At 46.2% G+C, this 23,271-nt stretch overlaps 1 protein-coding gene across 1 annotated transcript in view; it reads right to left on the reverse strand.

Annotated features, from left to right (window-relative positions):
* LOC117389397 (titin-like) overlaps positions 1–23,271 on the reverse strand; it is a 275,399-nt gene that overhangs the window by 166,042 nt on the left and 86,086 nt on the right. The window contains exons 57-90 of the mRNA XM_055230696.1: positions 21,897–22,187; positions 21,335–21,622; positions 20,958–21,077; positions 20,564–20,846; positions 20,279–20,459; positions 19,514–19,594; positions 18,701–18,968; positions 17,684–17,758; positions 17,561–17,605; positions 15,153–15,200; positions 14,969–15,031; positions 14,012–14,074; positions 13,385–13,447; positions 12,121–13,257; positions 10,417–11,709; positions 9,628–9,819; positions 9,480–9,539; positions 9,316–9,381; positions 9,022–9,087; positions 8,082–8,126; positions 7,916–7,981; positions 7,727–7,789; positions 7,494–7,556; positions 6,781–6,855; positions 6,548–6,610; positions 4,601–4,675; positions 4,427–4,492; positions 3,700–3,765; positions 3,503–3,568; positions 2,011–2,076; positions 1,814–1,879; positions 1,499–1,564; positions 1,235–1,303; positions 280–357 (exon numbers count right to left, since the gene is read on the reverse strand). Of these exons, the coding sequence (XP_055086671.1) occupies positions 280–357; positions 1,235–1,303; positions 1,499–1,564; positions 1,814–1,879; positions 2,011–2,076; positions 3,503–3,568; positions 3,700–3,765; positions 4,427–4,492; positions 4,601–4,675; positions 6,548–6,610; positions 6,781–6,855; positions 7,494–7,556; positions 7,727–7,789; positions 7,916–7,981; positions 8,082–8,126; positions 9,022–9,087; positions 9,316–9,381; positions 9,480–9,539; positions 9,628–9,819; positions 10,417–11,709; positions 12,121–13,257; positions 13,385–13,447; positions 14,012–14,074; positions 14,969–15,031; positions 15,153–15,200; positions 17,561–17,605; positions 17,684–17,758; positions 18,701–18,968; positions 19,514–19,594; positions 20,279–20,459; positions 20,564–20,846; positions 20,958–21,077; positions 21,335–21,622; positions 21,897–22,187 (5,676 nt within the window). The remainder of the gene's footprint in view (positions 1–279; positions 358–1,234; positions 1,304–1,498; positions 1,565–1,813; positions 1,880–2,010; positions 2,077–3,502; positions 3,569–3,699; positions 3,766–4,426; positions 4,493–4,600; positions 4,676–6,547; positions 6,611–6,780; positions 6,856–7,493; positions 7,557–7,726; positions 7,790–7,915; positions 7,982–8,081; positions 8,127–9,021; positions 9,088–9,315; positions 9,382–9,479; positions 9,540–9,627; positions 9,820–10,416; positions 11,710–12,120; positions 13,258–13,384; positions 13,448–14,011; positions 14,075–14,968; positions 15,032–15,152; positions 15,201–17,560; positions 17,606–17,683; positions 17,759–18,700; positions 18,969–19,513; positions 19,595–20,278; positions 20,460–20,563; positions 20,847–20,957; positions 21,078–21,334; positions 21,623–21,896; positions 22,188–23,271) is intronic.

The following is a 23,271-nucleotide window of genomic DNA, read 5'->3' on the forward strand; positions in this document are numbered from 1 at the left end:
GGTTTAGACCCGGGTTAGAAGAGATTCAAGAGAACCAATAAAGGCCAAGATCAGTCTCGGTCCCGGTCCAGTCCCGGTCAAACTTGGACTTGGTCGGTCTTTTGGTTTAGATGAATTTGACCACTAAAATGCTCACTGACCAATCAGGACAAAACTTCACATTTAAATCAGACACAAGATTTGAAAACAAACACAATGGAATTCTTTTATAGAACAAACATGAAAATACATTTATAAAAACCTGAACCACAAAAGGACCAAAGAAGAGACATGAAATACCTTCGATCTCCTCAAATGGAGAAGCGGCTTTGGGCGGAGACGGTTTACGAGCAGCCACCTTGTCTTCAATGGGTGAAACTTCAGAACGAAAAGAACCAAGAACCAAGATCACAACCAGAACTATACAGAGAAGGAACTAGGAGGATTACAAGTAAAGAGGGAAAAAAACTACAAAACAGGACAGGAAGTGTGACAGACGAGAACAGGAAGTGGGGCAAACGAGAACAGGAAATGAGACAGACAAGGACAGGAAGTGGGACAAGAACATGAAGTGAGGCAAACAAAAACAGGAAGAGCGACAGACAAGAACAGGATGTGGGACAAACAAAAACAGGAAGTGGGGCAAATGAGAATAAGAAGTGAGACAGACAATGACAGGAAGTGGGACAAACGGGAACAGGAAGTGGGACAGATGAGAACAGGAAGTGTGACAGACGAGAACAGGAAGTGTGACAGATGAGGATAGGAAGTGTGACAGACGAGAACAGGAAGTGTGACAGACGAGAACAGGAAGTATGACAGACGAGAACAGGAAATGTGACAGATGAGAACAGGAAGTGGGACAGACGAGAACAGGAAGTGGGACAGACAAGAACAGGAAGTGGGAGAAATGAGAACAAGGATCAACTACAGGACTACAAAACTGAAAGAAGAAAAACTACAAATCTGGACAGGAAGAGACTAGAATATGACCAACACATAGAAAAACCTCAAATTAAAAATGACTACAAATACAAGATAAAAAAACTACAAAATAGGACAGGAAGTGAGACAGACGAGGACAGGAAGTGGGACAGACGAGGACAGGAAGAGCCAAAATTATAATGACCACACATTTTAAATCAAGAGGGACTACAAACAACATGAACAAACATTCAAAAACTACAAAAATGGAGGACAAGAGACAGGCTCTGGCAAAATGTTTAAAACGTATGAAACGATGAGTGCGGTTTACCTTCGCGAGCAGTAGGGGGAGGAGCCACGGGTTTGGGGGGAGATGGACGCTTTTCTTCGACATGGGGCACTTTAAGAGTGAAAAGAACCAGGAAATTAAGAAAGACAAACAACATACGAAAGAGGAGGAACAGGAAAACATTTAAAACACAAGATTTAAATGGACCAGTGAGATCAAGAGATAGAGACAATGGCCAATCACAGCGAGCCATGACAGACTCTGACCAATAAGACACTGTTAAGATACGTCTAGTCCTTGCTCTACCTGCAGGGGGCGCCACTCTCTCAGGAGCAGGTTTAGGCTCGGGCTTCTTCTCTTCCACTGTGGGAACTTTAAGACGAGAAAGAAACAAAAATCACAAAAACAAACAAACGAGGAGAAGAGGAGTTTCAAACGGACCAATCAGGACAAGAGACAGGGACACAGACCAATCAGAGTGAGCCGTGAGAAACTCTGACCAATCAGGGGCGAGTAAGACAGGACGTGTTAGACTTAGGGTTGTGAATAGTAACAAAATATTAATCTGTTTATTATAAAGATGTTGATCTGTATCTGAACAAGTGCAAAACGGAGCTCTACCTGCAGGGGGCGTCACTCTCTGTGGGGCGGGTTTAGGCTCGGGCTTCTTCTCTTCTACAGGAACAACTTAGGGACAAACAAACAGATTTAAACGGACCAATCAGGACAAAAGAGACAGACACACAGACCAATGAGAGCGAGCCGTGAGACTCTGACCAATAAGAGGTGAGTGACACAGAAACATGACTGAGCTCTACCTGTAGGAGGCGCCACTTTCTCAGGGGCGGGTTTGGGGGCGGTCTTCTTCTTTTCAGGAGGTGGGACTTCAGAACAAAAACAGACCAATCAGAATAAAGGACCCAACAAGCCAATCAGAGCGAGTCCTGACAGACTCTGGCCAATCAGAGCGAGTCCTGACAGACTCTGTCCAATCAGAGCGAGTCCTGACAGACTCTGGCCAATCAGAGCGAGTCCTGACAGACTCTGGCCAATCAGAGGTGAGTAAAGCAGGACGTGTTAGACGGAGCTCCACAGACACATGATTCTCTCTCAGCTCGTGGTTAAAACTCCGTCACTGAACTGACACTGCGGAACATTCCAGGGGAAAACATACACATCTCCATGGAGATGAGCAGGTGTTGAACACAGACGTATCATCCTCTGCTCGTAGTTAAAACTGCATCGCTTTAGGTCAAATCAAACGCTCCCTCAGAGACGAGCCAGTCCCACCTTAAACTCCAAAACATGCATGTCAAACTCAGGCCCACGGGCCAAATCTGTCCTGCGGCATAATTATTTTGGCCTGTGAAATCATATCAAATGTGCATTAGAGCAGGCCCGCCGGTATATTACACATGCACCACTAATACTACAAATCCCAGAATGCTTTGCTGGTACGCTGGTGCGCAGTCGAGACCGGCGAGCGCCCCTCCTTTTCTGTGGACGCTCATTAGCGACCGAGCTACTGGTCATCTCAGACAAAATAATAATACTAATAATAAAAACAAAAAATACTAGTGATGTGACTTCTGTTTCAAATTTATTTTCTCTGTTTGTAAAATCAAGCTTGAGTTATTCCAGATTTTGTGTTTAGGTCAAACTAGTTTGTTTCCAGATGGAAAAGTTGATAAAAAATATTGAGTTTGGCTCATGAATTTGTCTCAGTTTTTAAATTTGTCCCACAGTGAATCTGAGTTTGACACCCCTGGTCTAGAACATTCTTGCATGTTTTTATCTGCTCTCCTCAGTCACATGTTCAGGTTCAGTGTCAGATGTGTCCAAACCATGGCCCGGGGGCCAAATGTGGCCCTCGGGCCCATTTGCTCGGCCCTCTGGGTTTTTGGTGAACTGGTCAATGTTATCATTAGTTTTGATGAGCCTAAGCTGCCATCCCTGATTTGGGATTATTTTGTGGTGGGACTTTCGAAACTTCAGTCAAAAGCAGTTTTTTTTTTTTACAGAGAAACGACACGTCTGCACTGGACGTTCACCAGAGCGAGTGTGTCGCCTTCAGCTCAGACGACAGTTTTACATCAATTATGACCTAAACTAAAACACCTAAGTTTACAGAGGCTTTGACCTCAGCGGCCAACACCCTCCGGAGGATTTACACCCTGTGATGTTAATGCTAACAGCTAACAGCTAACAGCTAAACAGGGGACTGGCTCTGGGGACTGGCTGAGTTGCTAAGTGGACGATAGCATTAGCATCGAGCAGCGTGTTAAATGATATGTCTATGCTGAGCTCTACCTGCAGGGGGCGTCACTCTCTGTGGGGCGGGTTTAGGCTCGGGCTTCTTCTCTTCTACAGGAACAACTTAGGGACAAACAAACAGATTTAAACGGACCAATCAGGACAAAAGAGACAGACACACAGACCAATGAGAGCGAGCCGTGAGACTCTGACCAATAAGAGGTGAGTGACACAGAAACATGACTGAGCTCTACCTGTAGGAGGCGCCACTTTCTCAGGGGCGGGTTTGGGGGCAGGCTTCTTCTCTTCAGGAGGCGGGACTTCAGAACAAAAACAGACCAATCAGAATAGCGGACAAGACCCAATGAGCCAATCAGAGAGACTTCTGACAGACTCTGGCCAATCAGAGGTGAGTAAAGACGAACGTGTCCTGTTTCTGTCACAAACCACGTCCAATGAGGAGAGAGCAGGCTCCTATTTGTACTGTGTCGCTGACATTTTCTGGGGGTGTGATGCTAATTGGGGGCACTGCTCTGTCTGAAGCTCTGTTACTGAAATTAGGCTTTAAGTTTTATTTTAACACAATCTGAACATAAAAAAACTGACTTATCTTAACTACAACAGGTGACAGTTTTCCACTGACTGATCACAGGCTCCTGAACATGAGCTTTTTAAATCACTTTGGGGTTTTTCTTGAGTTTTAAACTATGTTAAAACTTTTTGGCAGTGTTTGCTAATATGTACGTTGTGTCTCTGTGCTAAATTGAATTTCGGACTAAAGCAAATATTAAATTATTCTCAGAGCCGCATGACCATCTAAAATCATGACATAGTCACAGTTGCGCACGATTGGCTGTCTCTCCTCAGTGGGCGGGGCTAACAGCAGAACCAGGACACACGCTCTGATGAACAGATCTTGGTGAAACAAAAATCCATTGCGGTTTTAGTTGAATTATCCTGAGAGATTATTCCGGCCTCTACCTGCAGGCGGCGCCACTCTCTCCGGAGCAGGTTTGGGGGCAGGTTTCTTCTCTTCAGGAGGCGGGACTTTAAGACGAAGAAGAACAAGAAGAAGACAAACAAAACATGAAACGTTCAAACGGATCAAGCAGAGCGAGCCATGAGAGACTCTGACCAATCACACGCTAGCTCTACCTGCAGGGGGCGCCACTTTCTCCGTAGGTTTAGGGGCGGGTTTAGGGACGGGCTTTGGCGCTTCTACAGGCGACACTTAGGGACAAAATGAACAAAAGTCACAAACGTCGCTGCCATCACCAAATTTGTCCCGCTGTTCAAACTGAGCGTGCTCAGATGCTTCGCGCTGAAGTTGCTATGGTAACTGTCTCTAGATAAAGCTCATGTTTGAGGTTGGACCAAATACATCATTGAAAATAAAGTGTTTGATAAATACAGAAAGTTAATTGGACCCAGAGTCAATGGAGCAGGAAGTGCACCCATGATCACTTCCTGTTTGTAACGTGGAGGCAGCAGGTTAGCTCTGTCCATTTATAGGCCGTGTCTCAATTCGCCAAATACACCCTTTGAAGGGTCCCTTCGAAGTACTCTTCAAAGTGTAGTTTGAAGCTTCCGGATGAGAATCTGCCCTCCTCAGTGTCATCTCCATCTTGCTGAAGTGGGACAGGCCCACACCACGGACCGCACTTCCACCTCTGTCTTTGAGCGTAAGATACGTACATTATGTACGTTATTTTTAATTATTTAATAGAAGAAAAGTCAAGATGTCGTCGTCGCTGCCGTTTCTTTCTGTTTAGATTGAATATCAATAGGCAATTATAACGTTCGAGGAGATTTTTTTACTCAATTGTAGCTACTTCATAACTTAAACAAAATAAACCTTGTGAAAATGTAATAACAGAGACAGAGGTAAAAATATAATTTTCACATTCATAGTCTATAAACCAGAGACACTGATTAGTTGTACATATAGTGGGATATTACAGTTTAATGGTTCTGTATTTTGTCCAGTGGCTACACCACTTTAATAACAGTAGAGGGCGCTGTTTCCCTTCTATGTCGTGCCAGTTCTTTTCATCTGATTATTATAAGGTATTTTCTAGCAGTGCAGCTATATCACTAGGTCTTGATTTACTAACACGAAAGTAAATGACACGTGTCCACCAGGGGGCGCAGACATATGGAATGTACCGGAACTCATGAAGATTTTTTTACGTCTCAGGACTCTGTTCTGTCTGTTCTGTCTGTTCTGTCTGTTCTGTCTGTTCTGTCTGTTCTGTCCTTTCCTCAGAGTCCGTTGCTTCATTGTTCACATTACCTGTGTGGATCATTAAACTCTTCTGACTTTATGTTTCTCTTGGTCTTTGACGCAATAGAAACGAACATTCTTACATTATTCTTATTGCAGTAATAATTTTTAATGATAATAATGTCTCTTATTGTGAATAACTGCACATTCCTTTATTCCATGTAACTCTCCTCCTTTTTAATCAAACACACTGTACAGATCTTTATTCAGATTTAACAGTTTCATGTCGCACTGATGAGTTAAACCAGTACGAACATTTGAACGTGTATTGCGCAATGGACTCCATTTTCTTCCCTTTTTTGCGTGGTCGCGGTGCATGATGGGATATAGAAGTGCGTGAAGCGTGCACGGATGCACGGTTCGGTTACATCCGATCTCCATGGAAACGGTGCAAAGGGAAGGGCAGGTTTGTTGGGCGCATTCAGTTGGGTGTGTTGAAATGGGACAGCCCTTGTCGCACCGGAAATTACGTAACTGCCCTTCGATGCACACTTCAAATGGTGATTCTAAGGCCAGGTGGGCGAATTGGGACACGGCCATAGTTACAGTCTATGCTAGCAGGTTAGCTCTGTCCATTTATATTTACAGTCTATGCTAGCAGGTTAAAACTTGGCTTGAAATAATCACACTTCAGAGTTATATTAAAAAAGGACAAATCGGACAATGACATCATCCACACACAAACATGTGACATTCAAACGGACCAATGAGAGCGAGCCGTGAGAGACTCTGACCAATAAGAGGTGAGTTACATTAAAGAAGACGTTTACACACAGATTAAATAAAGTTTATCTGATTCAAAGAGGCCTGAGCTCTACCTGCAGGGGGCGCCACCTTCTCTGGAGGTTTGGGGACAGGCTTTGGTGCTTCTACAGGCGACACTTAGGGATAAACAAAACACATGTGACATTCAAACGGACCAATGAGAGCGAGCCGTGAGAGACTCTGACCAATAAGAGGTGAGTTACACTAACCAACACGACAGACACAAAAACACATTTACAAACAGATTAAATAAAGTTTATCTGATTCAAAGAGGCCTGAGCTCTACCTGCAGGGGGCGCCACTTTCTCCGTAGGTTTAGGGGCGGGTTTAGGGACGGGCTTTGGCGCTTCTACAGGCGACACTTAGGGACAAAATGAACAAAAGTCACAAACGTCACTGCCATTACCAAATTTGTCCCGTTGTTCAAACTGAGCGTGCTCAGATGCTTCGCGCTGAAGTTGCTATGGTAACTGTCTCTAGATAAAGCTCATGTTTGAGGTTGGACCAAATAGATCGTTGAAAATAAAGTGTTTGATAAATACAGAAAGTTAATTGGAGCCAGAGTCGATGGAGCAGGAAGTGCACCCATGATCACTTCCTGTTTGGAACGTGGAGGCAGCAGGTTAGCTCTGTCCATTTATAGTTACAGTTTATGCTAGCAGGTTAGCTCTCTCCATTTATATTTACAGTCTATGCTAGCAGGTTAGCTCTGTCCATTTATATTTACAGTCTATGCTAGCAGGTTAGCTCTGTCCATTTATATTTACAGTCTATGCTAGGAGGTTAAAACTTGGCTCGAAATAATCACAGTTCAGAGTTATATTAAAAAAGGACAAATCGGACAATGACATCATCCACACACAAACATGTGACATTCAAACGGACCAATGAGAGCGAGCCGTGAGAGACTCTGACCAATAAGAGGTGAGTTACACTAAAGAACATGTTTACACACAGATTAAATAAAGTTTATCTGATTCAAAGAGGCCTGAGCTCTACCTGCAGGGGGCGCCACCTTCTCTGGAGGTTTGGGGACGGGCTTTGGTGCTTCTACAGGCGACACTTAGGGATAAACAAAACACATGTGACATTCAAACGGACCAATGAGAGCGAGCCGTGAGAGACTCTGACCAATAAGAGGTGAGTTACACTAACCAACATGACAGACACAAAAACACATTTACAAACAGATTAAATAAAGTTTATCTGATTCAAAGAGGCCTGAGCTCTACCTGCAGGGGGCGCCACCTTCTCTGGTGCTTTGGGGACGGGCTTTGGCGCTTCAACAGGCGACACTTAAGGACAAAATGAACAAAAGTCACACACAAAACATTTAACATTCAAACGGACCAATGAGAGCGAGTCGTGAGAGACTCTGACCAATAAGAGGTGAGTGACACAGAAACATGACTGAGCTCTACCTGTAGGAGGCGCCACTTTCTCAGGGGCGGGTTTGGGGGCGGGCTTCTTCTCTTCAGGAGGAGGGACTTCAGAACAAAAACAGACCAATCAGAATAAAGGACAAGACCCAACAAGCCAGTCAGTGCGAGTCCTGACAGACTCTGGCCTATCAGAGAGCAGCTGTACCTGCAGGGGGCGGGGCTGCGGGCTTCGGTGCTTCCACATGAATGGCTTCATAAGAAAAAGAAGAAGAAAATAAAACTGACAAATCACAGCAAAGAACAACGACATGAGCCAATCAGTGAGCCAAGACAGACTCTGTCCAATCAGAACAAGCTCTGGCCAATCAGAGCGAGTCCTGACAGACTCTGGCCAATCAGAGCGAGCTCTGTCCAATCAGAGCGAGCTCTGTCCAATCAGAGCGAGTCCTGACACACTCTGGCCAATCAGAGCGAGCTCTGGCCAATCAGAGCGAGTCCTGACAGACTCTGGCCAATCAGAGCGAGTCCTGACAGACTCTGGCCAATCAAACAAGAGTAATAGAAAGAGCGTTAAGACAAACAGTTAAGAAAGTAGTAGTCCTGGTTTAGTCCTGGTTTAGTCCTGGTTTAGTCCTGGTTTAGTCCTGATTTAGTTTAGTCCTGGTTCAGTCCTGGTTTAGTCCTGGTTTAGTTTAGTCCTGGTTTGGTTTAGTCCTGGTTTAGTCCTGGTTTGGTTTAGTCCTGGTTTAGTCCTGGTTTAGTCCTGGTTTAGTCCTGGTTTAGTCCTGGTTTAGTCCTGATTTAGTCCTGATTTAGTTTAGTCCTGGTTCAGTCCTGGTTTAGTCCTGGTTTAGTCCTGATTTAGTCCTGATTTAGTTTAGTCCTGGTTTAGTCCTGGTTTAGTCCTGGTTTAGTCCTGGTTTAGTCCTGGTTTAGTCCTGATTTAGTTTAGTCCTGGTTCAGTCCTGGTTTAGTCCTGGTTTAGTCCTGGTTTAGTCCTGGTTTAGTCCTGGTTTAGTCCTGATTTAGTTTAGTCCTGGTTCAGTCCTGGTTTAGTCCTGGTTTAGTCCTGGTTTAGTCCTGGTTTAGTCCTGGTTTAGTCATAGTATTAGAGACATTCATAAAGATGCAGTTCCTTGCTCTACCTGTGGGAGGTGCCACTTTTTCGGGGGTCGGTTTAGCCACAGGCTTCTTCTCTTCTACAACAGGAACTTAAGAATAAACAAAACCACAAAATCAGACAAAATATACAAAAATAAATAAATAAATAAATTTCAAAGAATTACAACAAACAAATACAAAAAAACTACAAAGAGACAGAAAGTACAACAAACAGACAGGAAACACTTAAACATTCAAGAGATTTCAAGAGTAAAAACATTAAAACAAAACTGGACAAAAACTACAACCCAGAACAAAGGGCTACAAAAATCATTTACCTTTCTGAACCACAGGGGGCGCCGTGGGAGTGGGCGCAGATGGTCGTTTGGGTTCAGGGTGAGAAACTTTAAGAGTAAAAAAATAAAACTTAAACTAAAACAAGACAAAAACAGACAAACACAAAGAGAACACATTTAAATAAGAGCTGCAGCCGGGGCAATACCTTCGTGAACCACAGGGGGCGCCGCGGGAGTGGGCGCAGACGGTCGTTTGGGTTCAGGTGCTTCACAAAAAGAAGAAGAGACGGCCGAGAAAAACGTGAAACATTTAAAATAAAAAACAAGAGATTTTAAACAGAAGACGAGAGATACCTGGAGAAGGCTCGGGCCGGGCCTCGGGCCGGGCCTCGGGCATGGCCACGGGCCGGGCCTCGGGCCGGGCCTCGGGCAGGGCCACGGGCATGGCCACGGGCCGGGCCTCGGGCATGGCCACGGGCCGGGCCTCGGGCCGGGCCTCGGGCAGGGCCACGGGCCGGGCCTCGGGTTGGACTCTCTCCTCACAAACTTTAAGGAATTAGAAAAACAGATCAGGAAATATTTAAGAGAGAAATGCGATGGAGGAATGAAGATGATGAAGATGGAGGGGTGAGGATGGAGGGATGGAGATGATGAAGATGGAGGGGTGAGGATGGAGGGATGGAGATGATGAAGATGGAGGGGTGAGGATGGAGGGATGGAGATGATGAAGATAAAGGGATAGAGAAGATTAGAAATAAAATTTGAAAGTAAATAAGTAAAACATGAGAGAAACGCAATGAAGAGATGGAGGGATGGAGATGATGAAGATAAAGGGACAGAGAAGATCGATCGATCGATTGATGGAGCGATGGAAGAAACGCGGGATGAAAGAATGAAGAGGTTAAAGGTCAGACAGGACAAACAAACATGGAGAACACAGAGGACAGGCGTCACCATGGAAACAGACCAAACCAGCGTTCAGGAAAACCAAAATGTCCATGTTCTGATTAAACAGGACTAAAATACAGACACTGGTTTGAGTCTGAGGGAAATAAAACCTTAAGTGACCAAGAAGATGAAGAGTGACGGGTTTAAATGTGAAAAAAGAGGTTTTTGCTGAAAAGGTTCTGATTTAAAGAGTACCTTCTGAGAGAGCGCCCCCTGCAGACAGAGTTTGGAGCTGCTCACGCGTCTCCTTTCGTCGCTCCTCGTCTCTCTTCGCGATTTCTTTATCTTTTTGAGTTTGAACTGTTTGCTTTGCGGTTTGAGGGCGAGACTTTGACCCAGAAACGTCCGGCAAGTCTGGGACAGAAGGTTCAGCTGATTTTTTGTCTCCGACCTCCAATTTGTGTCTTGGTCTGGTTTTCTGTGGGATTATTCCTTCTTCTCGTTCTTCAGAAACAGATTGTGGTAAATCTTTCTTCCTTTCTTCTCCTGAGATCCATTGTCGAACTTCTGGTGACTCTATGGTCACATCCAGAACATCTCCAGCTGTTTCTGCCTGTTTCTGGTCCACTGATGTTCGTTCTCCTCCTACTTTCAGATCAGATTTGAACTTTTCAAACATGGCTGACATTTCTTCTTGGACGTTTTGCACTTTGTCTGAAACGTTGTGAGCTAAAATCTGGTCTTGGTCTATGGACCCAGATGTCTTCGGCTTTTCTGGGTGTTTCTTCTCTTCTGGTTTTGGTCTTGTTTCAGTCTCTCCAGATTCAAACTTGGGTTCTGTTTGGCGAACAGTGTCCCCTGGTGGTGGCCCTTCTGTTCGGTGACTCTGGGGCAGATCTGGGGCAGTCTGTCCAAAAGTGGCAGGTATTTTATCTTCAGTTCTTTTCTTTGGTTTCGTTTCCAGTTCCTCAGGTTTGCTTGTCTCAGTCTTGATTTGGTACATTTTTTGAGTTTCTACTCTTAGAGCGGCAGCGTCTTGGCGTTTATCTGGTTCATCTTTGAAAATCTGAGTCTTCATTGGTGTTTTTACGACAGGTTCTTGCACAATTTCAGGGCAAATTCTTTCTTCCAAATCTTCAATTTCCCTGAAAACATCTGAATCTTGTTTTGGAGTAGTTTTAGTTTCAGCTAAAGACACTTCCTCTTCAAACTGCTCTGACTTCACCTGACTGTTTTCGATTTTTGTTCGGTCGTCTTTGAAAATCTGGAACAGTTCTGGATCCGTTTCTGGGTCAGTCCAGTCTCTAATTCCTTTAACCAGTTTGGGTTTTTCTTCAGATTTGAACATTTTTACCTTTTCTTCATGTTCAGAAACTGACCTTTCCTCATAAACTAAAATCTTTTGCGTAGTTTTAGCGGCTCCTTCTAAAACATCCCTCTTCTTAACAGTCTTCTTCAGATCTTCAGTGAAGTCGGCCATTTTGTCTTCTGGCTTCAGGATGTCTTCCGTTTTAGATACTTCTGTTTTTTCTTTCACTTTTTGTTTTTCTGATTTTAAAGAAAGATCGAACCCAAGACAAAAAAGACAACGTTAAGAATGTAAGAAAGAAAGTGTTTGGGTAATTAGGGATTCACCACAATAAAAGTCAAAAATAAAAAGATTTAAGTTTAAGTCTTTTACTGTGTTAAAAATGTGAGGAACAGAACTAGTTGCAGTGGTCTAAAGTTATTCTTCACTTACCTTATGTGTGTAAGAAAGAGACTACATGGGAAAGGGATTCACCACAATAAAAATGATTTGTTAAGGTCTAGTCCGAAGTTTAAATGAACAATCCTCAGTGTCATTCAAAATAAAAGCTCACAACAGCACAAACACACACATAACACAGAGACACACATAGACTCTTATTGTGAAAGATGGGGGTTAGTGACAAGATGGCCGCTGCGTCAAACTGTTACCTTCAGCGACTTGAGGTCGTTTGGGTTCTGCTGGTTTCAGTTTGTCCACCTTCTCTTGTCGAATCTCCGGTTTTCGCTCTGGAACTTTCTGAGCAGATTCTTTGGGCTTTTCAGACACAAGTTTTGGTGCTTCTTTCAGCTTTTCCGGGACTGGTTTTGGTGCTTCTTTCGGCTTGTCCGGGACTGGTTTTGGTGCTTCTTTCGGCTTGTCCGGGACTGGTTTTGGTGCTTCTTTCGGCTTGTCCGGGACTGGTTTTGGTGCTTCTTTCGGCTTGTCCGGGACTGGTTTTGGTGCTTCCGGAGTCTTCTTTGGCTCTACCTTCAGTATCTCCTCAGCCTCCCTGTAAGATTCCTGTGTCACTTGCACCTCTCTGACTTCTGACATAACCTGTTTCTGCTGCACCTCAGGCCTCCTGTCTACATCTTTAACATGAATTTGGGCAGATGTTTCAAGTTTCTTAGTTTCGGTCATTATTGTTTGAATTTCCGGAGCCGTCTTAGCCTCTACCTTCATCTCAGTGTAAGATTCCTGCTTCACTTTAACCTCCCTAACCTCTGAGATGACCTGCTCCTTCTTGACTATTGTCTGTTCTAGTCTCGCCTCAGAATCTTTAACCAAAGTTTGCGCTGGTTGTTCTAGTTGTGGCACTCGTTTGGGTGTCTCCGGAACTGCCTTTGACTCGACCTTCTTCACTGTGACCTTCGCTTCCTCCAAGGACCTCTGCACCTGTCTAACCTCAGAGATCACCTCTTGTGTCTGAAGGGGTTTGACCTGAGCAGACGGTTCTTCTCTGGTTTGTAACACCAAAGCTTGAGGGAGATGTTCTGCTCGTTCTGTGTCTAGGCTCCTCTTCGGTTCTTCATGGATTATTTTCGGTGTTTCTGTGACAAACTCCTCAAATACTTCTGCTTTCCTAACCCCCATTGTCTTCTTCTCCTCCTCAAAGATCATTTCTTGAACTTGTAATTTGCGTTTTGGCTCCGCGACTTCGACCGTCCGTGTCGTCTCTTCTTTCAAAACGACTTTACGAGATTCCACAATTTTCTTCTCGCCCTCCATTTTGGAAATTTCAACTTTCGTTTCTTGAAACTTCTGAATTTGTTTCGGAAAATCGGGTCCGGAAGATTCTGAAGCAACTTAAGAAGAATAAGATTGATTCACAAGATTTACAAAGCGATTTGCACTCTGACGAATGCAGAAAAGAGACACAAACGTAGAACAGGACAGAACAGAGAGAGTTTAAAGAGAGGACAGAAGCAGTACCTTTGGACGGGACTTCTGCCGCTCGCTCTGGGAACACTTCATGAAGACGCTCCTCCGCTGGGACTTTGGGAGAAGAGCACGAGTCACATACAAATATAGAAAGTACAGAACAAACAGAACAAATACAACTGAAACAAGACATTCTGAGTTAAAGATGAAAGTTTAAAGTTAAGGTTTAGATTTTAGGTTTTGTGTGTGAAAGACAGAGGTTTGTTCACAGTGTCGGACACTGAGCCGGTTCTGTCCAGACTGTTACGACTGTACACAGAAGATGAACCAAAGATGGCACCATGTCAAAAGTCCAAAAAATGAACACGGGCTAGCTCCTCCCACCTGTGTGATGTCAGAAACGACCAATCACAGTGATGCTAGAGCAGAGCCAGCGTGGGCTCACAGCGGGGCTAGGCTAAATCTTACAAAGCTAACTTTTAGGCACTTTGAGGATCACACTTTTGCTAATTATGGAGCACAAACATTACAGTTTTTAATATTATTTTCTGGATCTAATCTCAGAACCAGCTCAGAGGTTGATCTTTGTGAAACAGAAATATAAGAGGAGTTTTCATACATAGAGAAAAAATTAAACACACAAACACTTAAACATCTGGGTGCGATCTGATTGGTTACCTGTGATGGTGGGCGGGGCACGCACTGTGACATCACCAGGCCACATCTTCTCCTGGTCAAAAGCTTTTTACAAGAATTAAAGAAACAAAAGAAACTTAGATGAATGAGGACATAAAGAGACAGAAACATGAACTAGACAACGATGGAAGTCTGGACATTTAAACGTTTAAAGAGAAACACAATTACAGACGGAAAAAGAACAGTTCAGAACCACGAGGTTAAATAAAGATGTGACTCATTTGGAAACATGCAGAACAATTTAAAACCTAACAAGATGATATTGTTTTTTTTAAAAATCTTTTTTAAATCAAATAAATAGGCTTTAAATAAAAGGTTTGGCACAAAGAGGCGCCGCACTGACTCCAGTCACATAAACATTTAAACGTTTCTATCAAAGGAAAACATCAAACTTCTCACTTAAGTTTGATTTTTGAGAACGAAAATGTGAAAACAGAAAAACAAGAAGCAAAAAGACGAGAATCAGCCCCAAAGAAGTTTAAACAGAGAGAAAGAGAGGCAGGTGCTCGACAGGGGCAGACAGGTAAGGCTCTACTCGACAGGGGCAGACAGGTGAAGCTCTACTCGACAGGGGCAGACAGGTGAAGCTCTACTCTACAGGGGCAGACAGGTGAAGCTCTACTCTACAGGGGCAGACAGGTGAAGCTCTACTCTACAGGGGCAGACAGGTGAAGCTCTACTCTACAGGGGCAGACAGGTGAAGCTCTACTCTACAGGGGCAGACAGGTGAAGCTCTACTCTACAGGGGCAGACAGGTGAAGCTCTACTCTACAGGGGCAGACAGGTGAAGCTCTACTCTACAGGGGCAGACAGGTGAAGCTCTACTCGACAGGGGCAGACAGGTGAGGCTCTACTCGACAGGGGCAGACAGGTGAAGCTCTACTTGACAGGGGCAGACAGGAGCCAACAGGTGAAGTAGGACTGGCAGGTGAACAGTACCTGGAGCTCGGGTCGCGTCCATTTCTCTCCTCTCCATCGTTTCGTCCACTCGTTTTCTGTCGTCTGTGTGAGAAACACTCATCAGACACACGACCGTATAAGGATGAGAGGGGAGGGGCTAAAAGGGCATGAGGGGAAGTGCTAAAGGGCAAACTGTAGAAGGGGGAGGAGCAAGGGAGTTTACCTGAGACGGACTGCAGAGAGACAGACTCCGCCTCCAAACGCGAGAACACTGAACACAAAAGTCCTCAGGTTTAAAACGGTCGAGCCAAACATTTAAGTCCTGGATTCAGCTGAGACCTGACAGGCGACTGACAGGTGACTGACAGGCGACTGACAGGTGACTGACAGGTGACTGACAGGTGAGCTTCTGTGACAGGTGACTGACAGGTGAGCTTCTGTGACAGGTGAAAACAGGCGCATAGACCAGGCCTAAACTATAGACTACCTCCATAAGAGTCTGACCCTTCTCTGAGCCTTTGGTCATGTGACGTAAACTCACTCGGTCATGTGATGTCGTAAACTCGCTCGGTCATGTGACGTTGTAAACTCGCGCGGTCATGTGACGTCGTAAACTCGCTCGGTCATGTGATGTCATATACTTGCGCGGTCATGTGATGTCGTAAACTCGCGCGGTCATGTGACGTCGTAAACTCGCGCGGTCATGTGATGTCGTAAACTCACTCGGTCATGTGACGTTGTAAACTCGCTCGGTCATGTGACGTCGTATACTTGCGCGGTCATGTGATGTCGTAAACTCGCGCGGTCATGTGACGTCGTAAACTCGCGCAGTCATGTGACGTAAACTCACTCGGTCATGTGACGTCGTAAACTCGCGCGGTCATGTGACGTCGTAAACTCGCGTGGTCATGTGACGTCGTAAACTCGCGCGGTCATGTGACGTCGTAAACTCGCGCGGTCATGTGACGTCGTAAACTCGCTCGGTCATGTGACGTCGTAAACTCGCGCGGTCATGTGATGTCGTAAACTCGCGCGGTCATGTGACGTAAACTCGCGCGGTCATGCGACGTCGTAAACTCGCGCGGTCATGTGACGTAAACTCACTCGGTCATGTGACGTAAACTCACTCGGTCATGTGACGTCGTAAACTCGCGCGGTCATGTGACGTAGTAAACTCGCGCGGTCATGTGACGTAGTAAACTCGCGCGGTCATGTGACGTAGTAAACTCGCGCGGTCATGTGATGTCGTAAACTCACTCGGTCATGTGACGTCGTAAACTCGCGCGGTCATGTGATGTCGTAAACTCGCGCGGTCATGTGATGTCGTAAACTCGCGCGGTCATGTGACGTCGTAAACTCGCGCGGTCATGTGACGTAGTAAACTCGCGCGGTCATGTGATGTTGTAAACTCACTCGGTCATGTGACGTAGTAAACTCGCGCGGTCATGTGACGTAGTAAACTCGCGCGGTCATGTGACGTAGTAAACTCGCGCGGTCATGTGACGTAAACTCGCGCGGTCATGCGACGTCGTAAACTCGCGCGGTCATGTGACGTAAACTCACTCGGTCATGTGACGTAAACTCACTCGGTCATGTGACGTCGTAAACTCGCGCGGTCATGTGACGTAGTAAACTCGCGCGGTCATGTGACGTAGTAAACTCGCGCGGTCATGTGACGTAGTAAACTCGCGCGGTCATGTGATGTCGTAAACTCACTCGGTCATGTGACGTCGTAAACTCGCGCGGTCATGTGATGTCGTAAACTCGCGCGGTCATGTGACGTCGTAAACTCGCGCGGTCATGTGACGTAGTAAACTCGCGCGGTCATGTGATGTTGTAAACTCACTCGGTCATGTGACGTCGTAAACTCGCGCGGTCATGTGATGTCGTAAACTCGCGCGGTCATGTGATGTCGTAAACTCGCGCGGTCATGTGACGTCGTAAACTCACTCGATCATGTGACGTAAACTCACTCGATCATGTGACGTAAACGCACTCGGTCATGTGACGTTGAGATCAAAGTAAACCCCCTGAACAACTCCAAATAAAAATGTCTTTAAATCTGTGGTCATGTGATCCGAACCAGGCGAGTCCAGGACTTAAACCGGTCTAAAGTTTAACGGAGTGGTGTTAAGACCAGGGGCGGGGTCAAAAGGAGTTCATCAGGCAGAGATGGAGGTCAGAGGAGGAGGAGGAGGAGCCAACAGGTGAAACATCACAGTCATGTGATTATTATTAGCGATGCACCAATCTGATACTCTTATCAGATATCGGATTCCAGATATCGGCTTCCAAATATGGGCTCAGGTGACATCCTGGGTGAACATTTAAACTGATTTGACTGTTCACACGTCATGGATGGACCAGAAAGTCTCATAATATTTTAACTTTTATTTACAGAAAGTTTAGTTTTAAGGAAAGAAATGCCGTTTTGAGTCTCTGCTCTGGGTCGATATCGGGTATCGCCATAGTATCAGAATCGATATCTGAACTGAAAGAGCTGCACAGGTGCATCTCTAAATGTGATGGGATGGAGATCATACGATGGGAGGGGTTACTATGGAGATGGAGGGGACGTTATGGAGGTGAAAGGGTGAACTCGACGGTTTAGTTTAAAACACTGAGCGATACCTTTGATGTGCGTCTGCTCCTCCGCAGAATAAAACTCACTCCATTCTTCAACCAAAACACACGACATTCAGACCCAGATCGCAGAGTTTAAAGTCACATTTTGAGTTCTGTTTCCTGTTCTACCTTTGGTTTGATGGACACTCGCGGTTCTACGAGTTTCCTCCGTTACCTCACGTCTGCGCTCAAAACGATCAGACTCTGACATAATATAAAAAATCAAACGAGATTTTAACGAGAGTTTAAGATGAAGGGATCAGGAAGAAAACAGCCAAAGATACAAAAATATAAAAACAAACTGAAAGAAAAGTGGAAAAGTGGAAAAGACAAATGGATATATCAGACATTTAAATTTAAGATGAGCAAAGAGGCAAAGAGGCAAGGAGACAAGGAGGCAAGGAGACAAGGAGGCAAAGAGGCAAGGAGGCAAGGAGGCATCTAAGGAAGCGACTGTGAAAGAAGGAGGGATCACAGAGGAGGAGTTTATTAAGGAAGAGATTAACAAAGAATTAACCACGAAGAAGGAGGCGAAGGAAAGGAAGCCAAAGAAGGAGTTAGGAGGCGAGGAGACAAACACTTAAAGAGCAACTACAAAGCAGCAGAGACACGTGTCCCACATGACAGGACAGGTGTCTCCTACAGGCAGGGGGACAGGTGAGACAGGTGAGGAGTGCATGGTAAAGAAAGGACAGGTGTGGACAGAGAGAGGACAGGAGTGTGTGATATATGTGTCCTACAGGTGTGTGAGACATGAACAGGTGTGTGAGACAAGAACAGGTGTGTGAGACAAGAACAGGTGTGTGAGACATGAACAGGTGTGTGAGACAAGAACAGGTGTGTGAGACTAAAGCAGGTGTGGACAGGAGTGTGTGACAGGTGAAGTGAGGGAGAGTTTTGTAGACAGGTGCAGACAGAGCAGGAGACAGAGCAGGTGTAAGACGACAGGTAGGACACAGGTGTATAGTTGAACTGTTTCTACCTTTGACAGTGAGCGGAGCGCTGGACATGTGTTTGTAAAAGTGTAAAAGGACAGGTATAGGACAGAGGACAGGTAGAGTAAAGGTGTACTGTACAGGTAGAGGACAGGTAGAGGACAAAGGACAGGTATAGGACAGAGGACAGGTGCACATAAACCGTTCCTACCTCCTACGGTGAGCTGGGCGCTGGACATGTGCGGTCCGCACACCACGCGGTAGTCTCCCTGGTCGTTGGCGTCGCACTTGAGGACTTTGAGCCAGTGGCGGTCTCCGGCCGAGCCCAGGTCGTACTTGTCTCCTCGCTCCAGTCTCTGTGTTCCTTTGTACCACGTGAGCGAGATCTCAGGGTAGTTTATACTGATCTGACACTCAAACATGGCCGACGCGCCCACGCCAACCGCCTGGTCACTGATGTCCTCCATCACGTTCACAGGCTGAAGGACAAATACAGTCAAATGGACTAAAGCAGGACTAAAGCAGGACTAAACCAGGACTAAACCAGGATTAAAACAGGACTAAAACAGGACTAAAGCAGGACTAAAGCAGGACTAAAGCAGGACTAAACCAGGATTAAAACAGGACTAAAACAGGACTAAAGCAGGACTAAAGCAGGACTAAAGCAGGACTAAACCAGGATTAAAACAGGACTAAAACAGGACTAAAGCAGGACTAAACAAGGACTAAAACAGGACTAAACCAGGACTGAACCAGGACTAAACCAGGACTAAAACAGGACTAAAGCAGGACTAAAGCAGGACTAAAGCAGGACTAAAGCAGGACTAAACCAGGATTAAAACAGGACTAAAACAGGACTAAAGCAGGACTAAAGCAGGACTAAACCAGGATTAAAACAGGACTAAAACAGGACTAAAGCAGGACTAAACAAGGACTAAAACAGGACTAAACCAGGACTGAACCAGGACTAAACCAGGACTAAACCAGGACTAAACCAGGACTAAACCAGGACTAAACCAGTTACCTCAGTTCCTGCTCTGGATTCCATCTGCTGCATGAATCGTGCCATCACCTCCTCCTCCACTGCACCACCATGCTCCACCTCCTGAGGGCAGAGGACCAGTTAGAGCTCAGCATAAACACCAGGAAATAAAAGTTAGTGTTGGTGATGTTTTGGTGATGTGTTGGTGATGTTTTGGTGATGTGTTGGTGATGTTTTGTGGACATTTTGTTGATGTGTTGGTGATGTTTTGGTGATGTTTTGGTGATGTGTTGGTGATGTTTTGTGGACATTTTGTTGATGTGTTGGTGATGTTTTGGTGATGTTTTGGTGATGTGTTGGTGATGTTTTGTGGACATTTTGTTGATGTGTTGGTGATGTTTTGGTGATGGTGTTGTTTTGGTGATGTTTTGGTGATGTGTTGGTGATGTTTTGTTGATGTGTTGGTGATGTTTTGGTGATGTGTTGGTGATGTTTTGTGGACATTTTGTTGATGTGTTGGTGATGTTTTGTGGACATTTTGTTGATGTGTTGGTGATGTGTTGGTGATGTTTTGGTGATGTTTTGGTGATGTGTTGGTGATGTTTTGTGGACATTTTGTTGATGTGTTGGTGATGTTTTGTTGATGTTTTGGTGATGCTTTGGTGATGTGTTGGTGATGTGTTGGTGATGTTTTGGTGATGTTTTGGTGATGTGTTGGTGATGTTTTGTGGACATTTTGTTGATGTTTTGGTGATGTTTTGGTGATGCTTTGGTGATGTGTTGGTAATATGAAGCTGTGTTCCTCACCGGTCTGCCAGTGACCATTGCCTTCTCCTTCTTCAGGAACTCGATGGCCTGCAGAATGGCTCTGTAGTCATAGATCTCGTGTTCTCTCAGGATCCTCTCGTAGTCTTTGGGGTCGTGACCTCTCAGCAGCTCCACGATGTCAATGTCCTCGCGCTTTGGACTCTTCTGCTTTGATGGAGTCCTGGAAAACAGAGACGTTTACACCAGATGCCCTCCCATCTTCCTGTATCCTTGTGGTAGTATTTAGTAGTTGTCGTATTAGTAATATAGTAGTAGTATTTTTACTTCTTGAGCGTGGCCCTGAAGTCTCCTGCTCCTCCCATCTCCTCCTTCTTGGTGACACTGAGTTCGGCGGCACTCTCAATCTCGCCGTGTTTGTTTGTGGCAACGCAGCGGTACTGTCCGGCATCAGAGCGGGTGACCTCCCTGATCTCCAGACGAGCATCGGGACCCTTCTGCTCTACAGACACACGCCCGCCATGGGTCACCTGCCGCCACTTCCCCTTCATCCACTTCACGCTCGGGATTGGGTCTCCGCCCAGTTTGGCGATGAAGGTGGCTGTGCCCTCTGTCGAGAGAGTGGGGTTAAACTAGGACTGAACCGGGACTAAACCAGGACTAAACTAGGTTTAAAACAAGGACTAAAGAAGGTCTAAACCCAGTCTGATGCTGCTCTTACTCTCGGGGGTGGAGATATTGCGCGGTTCTTCAATGAAGAACAGGTTGTCAAGGCGTTTGGCTGGTGCAGGAGCAGCAGAGGGCGCTGTCGTCTCAGGAGCTGGGGCCTTAGTGCCAGAGTCTGAGGAGAGAAGAAAAATTAGACCCCCTCTAAACCGGCCAGGATCCTCATTACCCCGCCTCCCAGATCCCTCAGACCCTATAATCCCGTTATAATCTTGCTAGTGCCTCCCCAAACTCCCTCAGACCCTGTAGACCGGTTGTGATCCAGCTGGTACCTCCCCAAACCCCCTCAGACCCTGTAGACCGGTTGTGATCCAGCTGGTACCTCCCCAGACCCCCTCAGACCCTGTAGACCGGTTGTGATCCAGCTGGTACCTCTGACGGTGACTCGGGCCTTGCAGAAGTTGGCTCCACTGGCGTTGCTGGCTTTGCAGAGGTAGTCTCCGGCGTCGGCCTTGGAGCAGGCACTGACCTCCAGCGTGGCGGTGCCGTTGGAGAAGGTGATCCTGGTGTTACCGGACGAGAGTAGCTCGCGGCGATCCTTCATCCACTGAACTGTTAGAGGAACAGAACCAGAGACCGAGCAGCGCAGGGTAAGCTTCTCTCCCTCTGCCACTGACACCGGTTTGAGAGGAGACGTGAACTGAGGAGGAGCGCCGGACTCTGAGGAGAGAGAGAGGAGGAGAGAGGAGGAGAGGAGAGAAAAGGAGCGTTGATGAGAGGTCTAAACCATGACTTAACGAGGACTTAACCAGGTCTCAACCAGGTCTACACCAGGTCTACACCAGGTCTAAACCAGGTGTAAACCAGGTGTAAACCAGGTGTAAACCAGGTCTAAACCAGGTCTAAACAAGGTCTAAACCAGGATTTAACCAGTCTAATCCAGGATTAATCCAGAACTTAACCAGGTGTAGACCAGGACTAACCCAGGCCTTACCAGAGATGCTGAGGCTGGTTTTGCAGGAGGTCTTGCCAGCCTGGTTCTTAACGTTGCAGGTGTAGAGTCCAGAGTCGCTGACTGCAGAGTCCTTCACCATGAGCATCGCCACGTTGTTCTCGAAGCTCATCTCGTGTTTGTCCGAAGCGTGAACCTCGGCGCCATCTTTGGTCCAAGTCACGGTCAGAGGCTGAGACCCCGACACCCGAGCCTCCAACCGGATCTGTCTGCCCACTCCCTCCACCAGAGAGTCTGAAGGACGCTTGGTGAACGAAGGAGGGACTTTACGCTCTACGGAGGAGACAGGAGGACAGGAGAGAAGGGTAACGAGGGACAAAAGAGGTAAAAGAAGGAGAGAGGGAGGTAAAAGGAGGAGATAAAGTCAGATAAAGGTACAGAGGTTCAGAGCGACGACGTTCAACATGAAACATTAAACGAGACAAACACAAATCCTCTTTTCAAAACCATCAAGAGAAAAACAAAGCAGAACTGAAAACCAAAACCAGGAATGAATCAGGACCAAACGAGGTCCAAACCTGGACTGAACCAGGACCAAACCAAAACTGACCCAGAACCAAACAAACAGCGGGACATGCAACACAGAGGAAGATGAGACACTGAGATTACACACGAGTCAAATCCAAACAAACTGAACGGCTCCAGTTTAAACTCCAGACGTGTGTTCATAGATGAATCATGCCCCATGCCCCAAACACCGCGACACACCAGCTCATGTTCTGTAATAGAGCTCGTCAAAAGAACCGCACATTCACCAAAACACCGGGAAACACGAAAACCAGAGAAACAGAATCAGTTGATCTTTATGTTCAGAGCCTTGAGAGCCCTGAGGGTCACCAAAGAGCCCCTGGAGCACAGGCAGGAGCACAGGCAGGAGCACAGCTGCACAAACACTCTCCAAACTACTCCAAACTACTCCAAACTACTCCGAAATGTCCTGTGTGTCAGATGTGTTCATCTAGCCTCACGATGACAGGAGCAGGACAGGTGTTACCTAGTCTGACGGTGACAGGCGTTACTTTGCCTGACGGTGACAGGCGTTACTTTGCCTGACGGTGACAGGCGTTACCTAGCCTGACGGTGACAGGCGTTACCTAGCCTGACGGTGACAGGCCTTACCTACCCTGACGGTGACAGGCGTTACCTAGCCTGACGGTGACAGGCGTTACCTAGCCTGACGGTGACAGGCGTTACCTAGCCTGACGGTGACAGGCGTTACCTAGCCTGACGGTGACAGGTGTTACCTAGCCTGACGGTGACAGGCGTTACCTAGCCTGACGGTGACAGGCGTTACCTAGCCTGACGGTGACAGGTGTTACCTAGCCTGACAGGACAGGTGTTACCTAGCCTGACAGGA

This window comes from Periophthalmus magnuspinnatus, chromosome 21, assembly GCF_009829125.3.
Source record: "Periophthalmus magnuspinnatus isolate fPerMag1 chromosome 21, fPerMag1.2.pri, whole genome shotgun sequence".
Taxonomy (NCBI): domain Eukaryota; kingdom Metazoa; phylum Chordata; class Actinopteri; order Gobiiformes; family Gobiidae; genus Periophthalmus; species Periophthalmus magnuspinnatus.